Source organism: Trachypithecus francoisi, unplaced genomic scaffold (assembly GCF_009764315.1).
Source record: "Trachypithecus francoisi isolate TF-2019V2 unplaced genomic scaffold, Tfra_2.0 Lachesis_group9, whole genome shotgun sequence".
In the NCBI taxonomy this organism is placed as follows: domain Eukaryota; kingdom Metazoa; phylum Chordata; class Mammalia; order Primates; family Cercopithecidae; genus Trachypithecus; species Trachypithecus francoisi.
In genome coordinates, this window is record NW_022681474.1 from 15167731 (window position 1) to 15180072 (window position 12342).

Below are 12342 nucleotides of genomic sequence, written 5' to 3' on the forward strand. Positions count from 1 at the left end.
GCACGCTGAAGGAACTGGGCGTTTACTGCCAATCGGATCTGAGTTCAAGTCCTTGCTCCCTACTGATGAGGGGTTTGGGCAAGGTGTTGAATTTCTGAGTCTCTTCCCATCCCACATTAAGACAACAGAGGGGCCGGGCACTGTGGCTCACGCCTATAATCCCAACACTTTGAGAGGCTGGGACGGGTGGATCACTTGAGCCCAGGAGTTCAAGACCAGCCTGGCCGACATAGTAAAACCCCATTTCTACTAAAAATACAAAATTTAGCCAGGTGTGATGGTGCATGCCTGTGGTCCCAGCTACTCGGGAACCTGAGGCACACAAATTGCTTGAACCTGGGAGGCGGAGCTTACAGTGAACTGAGGGAGCACCACTGTGCTCCAGCTTGGGTGACAGAGAGAGACCCTGTCTCAATAAAAAAATAAAAAGACAGAGATAATAACCTTTGTCATTGGCTGGTGTGAAAATCGAGCAGCACAGTTAGGTGCTTTTCACAAATTATTTATTCCAAAAAAAGCTCCCACTCCTGCCTCCACGAATCCCTATTTAACCCCGATCTTATCATTTGAGCAGTTTCAGAGTCCTGGGAAGAAGTCCTAGGTCCAGGGACTCTCAGCTGCAGCAGGACACCACCCTTTTATCGTCCTGCTTTGTGTTTCCGGTGATTTGGTTTAAGACCTAACCCTGCCAAGCCCGTGGTGTCACCCTCCTTGCTGGGGCACAGGTTGTCTCTGTTTGCCTCACATATCTGCCTGATTCTGCCACAGCTAGGCCCTTCAGAGAGCTCTCCCACTCCAGCAAGGGGGCTGGCTCGAAGACCTGGTGTTCTGAAGGCCCAGCACGAGGCTGGCAGCGATTGCGGAACCCTCCCCTGGCTTTCCGTCGTTCCGTGAAAGGCAGGGAGCCGCCTCCGGTCAGTGTGTCCTTCACAAAACCCTCCCGAGACCACTCCCCGGTCTTTCTAGGGCACCTCACAGCTGCCAAGGGACTCTTCATCCTTGCAACTGGCTGTGTGCCAGGCAGCCCGGGCAGGCCCCAGGTAACGTGGGGAAGTGGAGGCTCGGGGAGGCTCGGGTCTCTGAGGACATCTGGGCTGTGGGGAACCCTGGTGCAGAGCCGGCCCAGTGCTTGCGGAGTCACCTTGCAGCCTCTGAAGGGTGCGAAGGGCCCGAAGACCTGCTCCGTCGTGTGGTCCTCGTGCCCCCTCTCCCTGCCCCTCCTTGCCCACCTGGCTCTTCCTCAGCATCGCCTCCTGTGGGCGGGCAGGTGGGGCCTCTCGGGTGAGCCCAGCGCTAGCGATTCTGTTTTCAGGGCTCCTTCAGACACCGCTGTGAAAACAGCACCACGACCCATTCTGAAAACAGCGTGGTTACACAGTCGTGAATTCACGTCAAGACCTGGCTTGTTTGCTATATGCAGAGAGACGCTGAAACCTCTCATCAGTTTTCCTTTTTAAAATCGTAGGACTTTGCCTATTAAATCCTAAATTGCCACTAGCCAACATGGGTGCAGTCTGCCGGGGATGGCACCGCCGGGCACAGCTGCGTCTGGCCTGGCGGTGGGAAGGAGGCGGAGGGCCCCCGGGACGGGGGTTCTTACCGCTGAGGAGAGGCCGGTTGAGCCGGTAGGAGGCGGGCAGCTGGCCGACACCCTCCATGCGGTGGCTCAGGACGCGTGCGAGGTGGCCCGTGTGGTGCAGGCTGCCCACCACGATGCTCTGCAGGTACACGGGCTCCACGAAGTGGGACAGGAGCGCGCCCTGCAGCCCCAGGACGTTCCACCTGTGGGGAGAGCCAGTGGTCAGCGGGGCCCCACCCGGGAGCCCAGGGAGCCCGGTCCTCCGCCCCTCTGCGGCCTGGTCCTGAGGACCTGTCACTTTCCCCATCGTGTGGACCTGTGGGGCGCTGGCTGGGAGTGCCCCAGACTCAACCCAGCCATCAGGGGGGCTCTGGGGACACTGTCGCCTGGGACTGGGCTCTGCAGGTCCCTGTGTGCTAACAAATGCTGCTCCCTTTTCTGAAAATGAGTCGTTAAGAGTGGAAGCTGTTATGTTCTCTCTGGGACTTAGAATTAGATTTTTTTAAAAAGATACTCTGTCTGGAAAGTGAATCTGAATTTTTCTTTATATTAGCTGGGAAATATTATAAATGGAATTTGTTTTAGTTTAGGGAAAAGTACTTTGTATTCCCTTTGTCCTTAGGAGTCAAAATGACCTAAGGTGTTGAAATTACATTAATAAATGACCTCGTTTTGGTCTGGGGATGATTTTGCTTTCAGAAGCCCGGACTGGAGATGAACAACAAGGCCATTTTGTTTGAAATAAATATAGCTCTGGGGTGAATGTCTTTGTTTCTTCAAGCAAAAATGCCGAGAGCGTTGACAGGTTTTCCCCCTTAAATTTGGGTGGCAAGAGTGTGTGTTTTTCAAGGCGACATTCTGTGGTTTCCACTCTAAATAATGTGCTTAAAATCCTACCTCCTTCAGCAGCAAGTGTTATGCAGCTAATTTCTTACATCATTGTTCTTTTCATTAATTAACATTTCTCCACTGTTAGAGCAATTACTGCCATCCCGCATGCAGCGTCTCTTTTCATGATTAATAAGGAGTCATTACATTTCCCTTCCCGAAGCAGTCAATTAACACAGAATTCTTTCCATTAATTACCGAATCTACCTGGAGAGTAATCTTCTCCGAGAACCTGTGACACCAATTGCTTTAAAAAGTTCTCTTTAGATTTTATTCCAAAAACACAAGCAATTTAGCCAGCGATATTAATTTGCCTCAGAAGCATCTCCGTGAATGAGAAACATCTTTTAATCTCATGCAAGAAAAGGCAGCCATCTGGCTGGTGGGGGTTTCGGGGAGCCGCTCTCCCTCTCTCCCTCCGCAAATGCAGGTCATTAAAGTAATGTGCTCATCTACATAAAACTCAAATGGAATATAAAAGGTAATATTTATATACAAACAATTTAGTCCTACAATTTAAACAGTCATTGGTTTTATGAAACATTTACCTCAGTCTATCAGATTTGCATAACTTCATTTAAAAAAATATTGTGGTCATTTCTACAAGTCACGGTGTTTCTCCCAGAAAGCAAGGGAAGGGCTGGCCGCTGGATGCGTGAGCTTCTACCAGGGGGGCAAGGTCGGGCACTCTGAAGGGTAGGATGAGACAGAGGCCACAGAGTGCCTGTCATTGAGGACCTTCATTCCACAACGTGTCTGCCTGGATCTCGGACGGTTGGAGGCCACAGAGCACCTGTCACCAAGGACCTTCATTCCATAATGTGTCTGCCTGGATCTTGGACGTTTGGAGGCCACAGAGCGCCTGTCACCGAGGACCTTCATTCCACAGCATGTCTGCCTGGATCTCAGACAGTCAGAGGCCACAGAGCACCTGTCACCGAGGACCTTCCTTCCAAAGCATGTCTGCCTGGATCTTGGACGTTCGGAGGCCACAGAGCGCCTGTCACCAAGGACCTTCATTCCACAGCGTGTCTGCCTGGATCTCGGACGGTTGGAGGCCACAGAGCACCTGTCACCGAGGGCCTTCATTCCACAGATTCCACAGCGTATCTGCCTGGATCTCGGATGGTGGCTCTTCAGAGTCAATCTTTTCCTTGATGTTCACTGATAAGTCAGAGAATAGCAACAAATCCTGGGAAAGGAAATTTTTTGTAACTGAGCTTTTCCTTCAGGGAACAACGGCTGTGTTTTCTGTGTGTGTGTGTTTTTTTTTTTTTCTTTTTTTAATAGAGACATGGTTTCGCCATATTGCCCAGGTTGGTCTTGAACTCCTGGGCTCAAGCGATCCTCCTACCTCAGCCTCCTTAAGTGCTAGGATTACAAGTGTGAGCCACTGAACCTGGTCTTTGTATGTTTTTTTTAGACAGGGTCTCACTCTGTCACCCAGGCTGGAGTATGGTGGTGCAAGTGGTGCAGCCGTAGCTCGCTACAGCCTAATTGTTTTGTATTTGTCATAGAGGCAGAGTCTTGCTATGTTGCCTAGGCTGGTCTCGAACTCCTGGGCTCAAGCCATCCACCGACCTTGGCCTCCCACAGTGCTGGGATCACAGGCGTGAGTCACCGCGTCTGGCCAATGCCAACGTTTTTGAGGAGCGGTTGAGGGATTTGGCTTGTTCCTTTGAATCTGAGACCAGAGGACAGATCAAAAGCTGGGAGGAGATTCAGCAGTGTGGCCTTCCTCGGGGTGTGAGAGGCCCCTCCTCAGATTTGGAGATGCCAGAAAACAAGGCCCAGGAAAGGACCCTGTGCAGGGCCCAGGGCTCCAGGTTCTGTGTCCCAGTGAGCCTGTTAATTCTCAGTCTTAAAATGTCTTATAAATTAAAGCAGGGAAAAGTACATTTTCACTATCTGTGACAAAGCACCTTCTTGAAATAAGCCACGAGTTAAAAAGTAAAATTGGGATTCCTAGAAGAGACACCTCAGTGTTAGATGCCATCAGAGCACGGGCTTTGAACAAAACTTCTGGAACGTATGTGAGTGGCTGTGATGCTGCAGGACCGTCGGAAGACAAATAACTTCTCTATCTGTTTCCCACCTAATAGCCTTTACAATAAAGAGGAAATCAACCTTCTCCTTGCCTGGCTACCAGAGTTTAAACTTATTCAGCTAACGTGATCAATGAAACCAAATGTCTTTCTGAATATCAGCTGGAGAATTTTCAGCATTCAGGATTGAATGGAAAAATGCCTCTCCTTTTGTTCAAACAGCCGATATTACTGCAATGTTGACAGAGGAAAAAAACCCATGTCTAGTTTTCAATATAGATAATCCCTAAATAAATATATTTTTGTCCATTTGTCAATCATTGAAATACCACAAATACGTGGGGAAGGTCTTGGAAAAAGGCTGCTGTTCTTTAGCTGGGAGATGCAACCTGTTCACTCAGTCCAGGCAGCGGCCTCCAGGCCACAGTGGAAGGAAAGACAGGTTTCTGGTATGTTGACGACACCTCAGGCTGTCCCTGCAGGCGCGCCGGCGTCAGGCAGGGAACAGGACCGCCCTTGCCTGTTTTGGACGCTTTGGTTTTCCTCTGTGATGTGGCCTGTGAGGAGATGTAACTCTCTAAAGTTACATGAAGCCTGCGGCAAAGTCCTCAGCTACCACCAGACCCGGTGTCTGCACCTCTGCAGGGCGGGCTCTCAGGCCTGTGGCTGGGATCGTCTGGGAGCTTTGAGGATCTCCAGAGGCCTGGCTGCCCCAAGGATTTTGGTGGGACTGGGGAGTCAGTGCGGCCATCAGCTTTCTCGGTGCCGCCCACGTGATTCTCATGGGAGCCGGGGTTGAGGACTTTGGCAGCAAAGCGGCACATTTGGAACCAACACAGTCAGGTACCAGTGAGGTCGTGATGCTGGTCCGCGGGGCCTCCCTTGACCCCTCTCTTGCTGCTCTGAGCGACTGTCTTCTCAGTGGTCCTCAAAGTGGGGTGCCTGGGCCAGCCATGGAGCGTCACCTGAGAACTTGATAGAAATGCAGATTCCTGGCTGCACCCCGGAGCTGCCGGCTCATGAACTCTGGGGTGGGGCCTGGCACTGCAAGGAGCCTCCAGGTGGCTCTGAGGCTGCTCAGTTCGAGACCCACCGTCTCCGGGCTGGTTCTGGGCTCACAGTCGCCGTATCGACCTCTCACGGCATTGGAAGAGCACAGGAGACAGACGAATCCCTGGCCGGTCTGGGGGTGACATTTCCCTTCCTTCACATCCCACCCCCAAACCCTGTCTCACACCTTCTTCCTCCCACCTTTTGCCAAGACAGGTAATAAGTCCGTGATGTCTCTGCATACAGGCCCCACCCCATTTCCAGGCCACTCAGACCTATTCTGGGGCCTTTCTAGGTGAAAGAGAAGCCAACAGCCTTTTGACTCAATAACAGGCCTGCTAGGAATTCACCCAGCATCTGCATTCTCGATGGAATGCCTGATGTACAGATAGGGCCAGTCTTGAAGGGGCTGTTTGTGATTGCAAAGCAGACAAAGCGCGGCAAAACAGAAACGGGAAATCACCTAAGTGTGTCTTAACAGGAACTGGTTACATAAATGAGGGTGCATTCTTGACACCCTGGCCTGCCTGACGGTGGGTCCCACAGCTCCTGTGCCTCGGCAGCGGGCCTGGCTTGCTGGGACGCCCTCAGGGCCAGGAGGCCGCAGCTGCCCCATCTGCACCTTCTGCCGCGTGGACCCTCTGCCCCTCACCGGCTCCTGCTGGCCTTGACCATCACATCACGTAGGACGCTTGTGACTGCTCTAAAAACACCGGGCTCTCACGCTGTCCTCTCCAAGGTCCCCTCCGTGTGTCCAGCATCATTGTGGCTGCCTCCTGCCGGGCTGCCCCTGCCCTGGCCCTCAGGTGCCTGTGGTTTAAATCTCCTGGCATTGCTGAGCACCGGTCTGGTGTGCAGATGGAGGTGCCTGAAGCGTAGGAGGAAGCTTATGGACAGTTCGTCCCTTCACCAGCAGCTGTGTTGTGTTCAACGGTGGAGGCAACCCATCTGGGCTCGCAGCGACCCACCCCACAGGCTCTTCCTCAGTGTGACCGTGACACCCACAGGGTGGGCCTGCATCTGCCCTGAGCCTCTGCAGCTTGGGACGTCTCAGCCCGAGGCGGTGGGATGATGCCACCTGGGACTGGGTCCTCTGACCTCCTGGGTGCTCCCTCAGGTCCCGGCCGCCATTCTGCGGAGACTCCTGAGTCCGTGAAGCAGATCCAGGGCCTCCACCCACCCCAGCTGATCTGCCAGGAAAGGGGTCCCTGCTGCCCGGGGGCTGCCTCGGCTGGTGCCACGTGGGGATGAAGTGAGCCAGCCCCCGAGCTCAAAGGGAGGGCTTGGGAGTACCCGAGGGCCTTGTTGTTTTCGGGCCACGTGCAACAGGCTTTAGGTGGCCCTAGGGTTTTGGGGTGGTTTGCTTCACAGCAGGAGTCAACTCACGGGAGTCCGCGGCACAGCCTGAGGGGTCTTTGGGCTGCCCGCAGCTTCCCCAGGAGCTCACACAGGTCAGGCCAAGGGGAAGGGAGCACAGTGCACACCCCCAGGCTCTGTGGTCCGATTGCTCGTGTTCCCAAAAATTCACATAGCATCCTCACCTCCCAGAGTGCTCCCCAGCCCCTTCCACCATGGGAGGACAAGGCACAGGGCGCTGTTACCACCTGGGAAGCCTCACCAGACACGGAAACTGCTGGAGCCGAGACCTTGGCCTCCAGCCTCCAGCACCAAGAGGAGCAAATTCCTGTGGCGGACCAGCATGTTCCGCTGCAGTGGCCAGGATGGACCAAGACTGGGTGGACGCCATCCTGACTGCTGACATTTGGGGTGTGAGGCATCTGGGGTCACGGGGCAGCCCGCTGGGGTCAGGTGGGGGCACGGGGCAGCCCGCTGGGGTCAGGTGGGGGCACGGGGCAGCTGGGATCAGGTGGGGTGGGTGGGATATTCAGCCGCTTCCAATTATTTTCAGTATATTACTTCCAGGCCACACATGTCACATTTCTCTCCTTAAAAACCTATCTGAAAAACACGCTTTTTCTTGATATAACTTCTCCGGCCAAGTCTACCTGCAACACGCTGGTAAAACGTAAAATTCCTCAGCACGAGAGCGAAGAGGATGATCCCCAGGCACGTCTCTCCATTCCCAGGTCCGGATGATTCCTCCTCACCTCGGCCACCTGTGCGGGGACCACGCTTTCCCACTGGAAGGATGGTGTCCGGGACATGTGGCATCTCCTTGTGCTTGTGCGGTCTGAGAGTCCTGCGGTGGGGCCTCTTGGTTCTGGGGACAGAGGACACTTTTCACTCAGCCCGAGGACCTTTGGTTCCTTCTGTGAAGACGGCGGCCATGAGATGACGCCTTGTGACTCGGGCCTCCGCCCTTAGCCTCCACCTCTGCGTCTCTGTGTTGCGTTGGCAGCGTCCACGCTGTCTGGGTCATTGCCGAGCGTCCCAGGTCCCCACTCAGCCTGGCTCGTGTTTTCTCTTGTCCCCCTGACTGGAGTTTCAGTTCTTACCTTGCAGATGCTGGGCTTGTCACCCTCTGCTGTCTCCACAGCATCTGGGCAGGGTCCCCCCAGGAACTGGGCTCTGGTCTCGGGAGCCGTGGCCGAGGTCAGTGGTGCTGGTGCAGGAGGGCAGAGCTGCGGAGGCAGCGGGGCTGCTGATTCTTCCGTTATTACTTTTTATATTTGATAAGTGTTAGTGAATTGATCACTGCTTCTTTCCTCACTAGAGGTGTTATAAAATGTCACTTAAGGCCGGGTGTGGTGGCTCACCCCTGTAATCCCAGCACTTTGGGAAGCTGAGGTGGGTGGATCACTTGAGGTCAGGAGTTTGAGACCAGCCTGGCCAACATGGTGAAACCCTGTCTCTATTAAAAATACAAAAATTAGCCAGGAATGGTGGCGGTGCCTGTAATCCCAGCTACTGGGGAGGCTGAGACAGAGAATCGCTTGAACCTGGGAGGCAGAGGCTGCAGTGAGCCAGGATCATGCCATTGCATTCCAGCCTGGATGACAAGAGTGAGACTTCGTCTCAATCTATACAATGTATATTTTAAAAGGAGTAAAAATATTTTTAAACCAGACTGGGGGAACTTTGGGTTCGGTGTTTAAAAGCAGTTCTGTTAGGAAGGACCTATACTCTGAGATTAGAACAATGAACAACACCCATTTGACCTCAGTGGAGTCAACAAATCATGGAGGAAGGCGTCAGAATTGTTCCCAGGCGGGCCGGGTGGCCAAGAGGAGGTGCGAGAAGCTCTTGCTGAGGGAACATTGAGCCGCTGATCTCTAGGTGGGAGCTAGGAGACGGAGCTCTGCACAGGCTAAATTTTAGATTTAGAAATCAGCCAGTGCCGTATTCCCCAGAGAGCAGCTGTAATTTCTTACGGTTCATTTTCATGGAGAAAGTTTTAATCTGCTCATTTAAAGACACATTGTGATCAATAATCAAGCTCAGGTACTTAAAATTAGAAACCATATCTGAAGGAGCATTAGTTCCAGGAGATTTAGATTTTTTATATGCCACTCAACATTTGATTCTTAGAGACAAAAGCTAAAAGCACCTCTGCGGTTTTCCCCGTTCTTTCAGGAGCCTGGGGTTTGGCTGTTAGTGAGAGCATGGCCTGGCTCCATAGAGCTGAAAAAACAGGCCGCATCCACAGGCCTTCGGGATGGGACTGTTGGGCCTGTGGCGTCCGGCCCTCGTCCCACACAGGGGCAGGGTTTGGTCTCCAGGGCGCTCCTCAACCTGCACTTGTGGCTTTGCGGGTCAGTTCTCATTGACCTGTGAAACCACCCACTTTCTGCAGTTCCATCCTGTCTTCCCAGGGCTATGGTGGTGGTAGGATTTTAGGAATCGAGTTTACTGTGACTGTATCTGTTCTCTGATTTCCTGAAGACTGAATGGGTGATTTCTCTCGCCCGCCAGTGCCAGCCCCCTAGGGCTGCTGTGGGATAGCCTGAAACAGGGATGTTCCCCCAGTTCTGGAGGCCAGAGTCTGAAAAGGCATCTGCAAGGTCATGCTTCCCCTGGGAGCGTGTGGCTGGTGCCACCCCCCAGCGTCCCTGTCCTCCGAGCACCCACTGCCCCTGAGGTCACAGAGGAGGCCAAGGACACTTGGACGCGTCTGTCCCTGGCCCCAGCACTTAGGTGCAGGCAGCTGGGTCCCGTACTGGGCTCTGTCCCTGCCTCCCATCCTCTCGCCTTCCTGCTTCCCCAGCCCCTTAGCATCAGCACGAGGCCGTGGGCCGACTGAGATGCCTCAGGGACCTGGGACTCTAGAGCATCCTCTCATGGCCTGGACCCCCAGTAGGCCCGGCTGCACATCAGGCCATTTGCTCGGGGCTGTTCTTAGCGACCAGGTAGCACCCTTGGGCTCTAAGTGGTTACGTAATCATCAAGTCAGTGGTATCTGTGGAGTCCCTGAGATGTGAGGACACAGTTCTAAGTGCCACAGGGAGGGCCTAATTTGTCACGGGAGACAAGATGGTCACAGGCCCTTGGCCCAGGAAGAGGGGCTTCTGAGCAGGGGCTTGGCCTACAGCTTTCTCTGCTGGGGCGCCTGGACCCTGATGACTGATCGGTGCTGTCAGGGCACCAAGGCAGGTGCAGTGGGGGTTCTGCCCAGCAAACAGGCTCAGAGTATCCTCCTGTGGCTCAGTCGTGGGTTCCCAGAGACCACAGTGGATTTCAGATGCAGCGAGGGGCGTGTGGCCTGCCAACACCCCAGATCCTTCTGAACGGCAGAGAACATTAGGTGTGCATCGAGGGAGGCATGCAGGATGGAGACAAAAGACTCATTCAGTGATCCCCAGAGCAACGCTGAGGGCGCCTGAGAAAAAATCACAACTCCATCAGCACAGGGTGACCTGCCTCGGCCCTTAGGGGTGGGGATGGCTGCACCATCACTGTCACCCACATCCACACCCACACCCATGCCCACACCTACACCATCACCCACACCCACATCCACACCCACACCCATGCCCACACCTACACTGTCACCCACATCCACACCCACACCATCACTCACACCCATGCCCACACCCACACCCATGCCCACACCCACACTGTCACCCACACCCACATCCACACCCACACCATCACCCACACCCACATCCACACCCACACCCATGCCCACACCTACACCCACACTGTCACCCACACCATCACCCACACCCATGCCCACACCCACACCACACTGTCACCCACACCCACATCCATGCCCTTTCCCAGCTCGAGTGCTCTCCCGTACCCTGGTGCACTGAATGACTGTGGCCGCAGAAGGCCAGAAGCCCACACAGAGGACGGAGGGGACATCAGATGATGTGTAAGGAAATGTGAAAAAAGTTTTCTCCACAATGTTTTATGGCTCATTTTAGGACACTGTAAAAATTTCAAGGTTTCTATCACACACTTTCATATTTTGCTGTAAACCGATCTTACCACGGACATTGCAAAGTGAAATCTGTTATTATTCATGGAATTCTGTACCCAGAAGAAGGTCTGCTGCCACCCAGGAATATTATTACGGGTATTACTGATCCAACAGGTGACGCCTGTGCATGCCTTTTGATCTGCAGGTGGGAAGCAATGTAGCTGTGTTGTTTGTTTAGATATTTTGATACAAAGGATCATTTTTCATTGATATCAAAGGGAAATTGCAAAGAGAATGACCAATTTGTCTGGCGGACGCACTTTCTGTACCTTAATGATATATACAATTCTATCCATTTATTCTTATTTTAATACATGAAAGTCGCACAAAGTCAGAGATCAAAAGCCAGCCAGACATTTATCTCATGGCTGCCCAAACAGAACTGCATCTATTCCCAGAGAAATTTCTAAATGACGAAGCAAATATGACCACAGGTTCCTGGCCTCGTGTGGGATGAGACTCGTGCTCTTGAGGAGAGAAAATCCGTAGGTTTCACTGGTTTCAGCACATCCCTAAAATGTATGAGCAGCACATGTACCTTGGGAGCCCTGGCCAAAGTCAGTGGCTGAGCAGAAGATGCGTGCTTCACCGCCGTAAAGTCGTCTGCCTGGCACATCAGAGGCCTGCAGTCCTTTCAACTTCCAGGTCCCAGGGCGGCGCCAATCACGCCACAGCGATTCCTATTTCACATCGTGGCCATTCAGACAAAAGAGCAGGTTTCCTTCATTCACGAGCGCAGTGAGCCGTTTCCGGACGCTGACCTCGTGGAGCACTTTGTGCCTCGTGGGGGTGTAAGGAAGCCTGGCAGGCAGGCCTCAGGTGGACGGACAGGCTGGGACAGTTGGAAGCAGCCCCCTCCTGCACTGGGGCCTCCCTGTGGTGTAGACATCTCCACCGGGTGGGTCTCAGTGGAGCCATCATAGCCAAGTCAGCCGGCGCTTGAAGACTGCTGCAGCCAGCCAGGGCAACGTGGAGGCTGCACTAGCCAGCCTGTGCCAGGGAGGCTCCAGGCACTTTCCCTCCCAGCCCACCAAGGTGTTACCAATGGTGCTGTGAGGGGTTCAAAGCCCTTGTCCCCTCCTGCTGTGGCTCAGCCTCCCATTGCTCCCGTCTCCCTTCCTCCCTCCCTCCCTCCTATCTCTCTATCATCTATCTTCTCTCATCAACCAATCATCTAATCTATAATCTATCTTCTGTCTATCATCTATCTACCTATCATCTATCATCTATTAGTTGTCTATCATCTAATCTATAATCTGTGTATCACCTATCTGTCATCTCTATCCATCTATCTGTCATCTATCAATCTATGTATGCCTGCTATGTGCCATATCATCTATCTGTCATCTCTATCCATCTGTCTGTCATCTATCAATCTATATATGCCTGCTATGTGC

At 53.2% G+C, this 12342-nt stretch overlaps 1 protein-coding gene across 1 annotated transcript in view; it reads right to left on the reverse strand.

Annotated features, from left to right (window-relative positions):
* The window catches only part of ADARB2 (adenosine deaminase RNA specific B2 (inactive)), a 509391-nt gene that overhangs the window by 16650 nt on the left and 480399 nt on the right, over positions 1–12342 (reverse strand). Inside the window, exon 8 of the mRNA XM_033208520.1 lies at positions 1601–1782. Coding sequence (XP_033064411.1) covers positions 1601–1782 — 182 coding nt within the window. The remainder of the gene's footprint in view (positions 1–1600; positions 1783–12342) is intronic.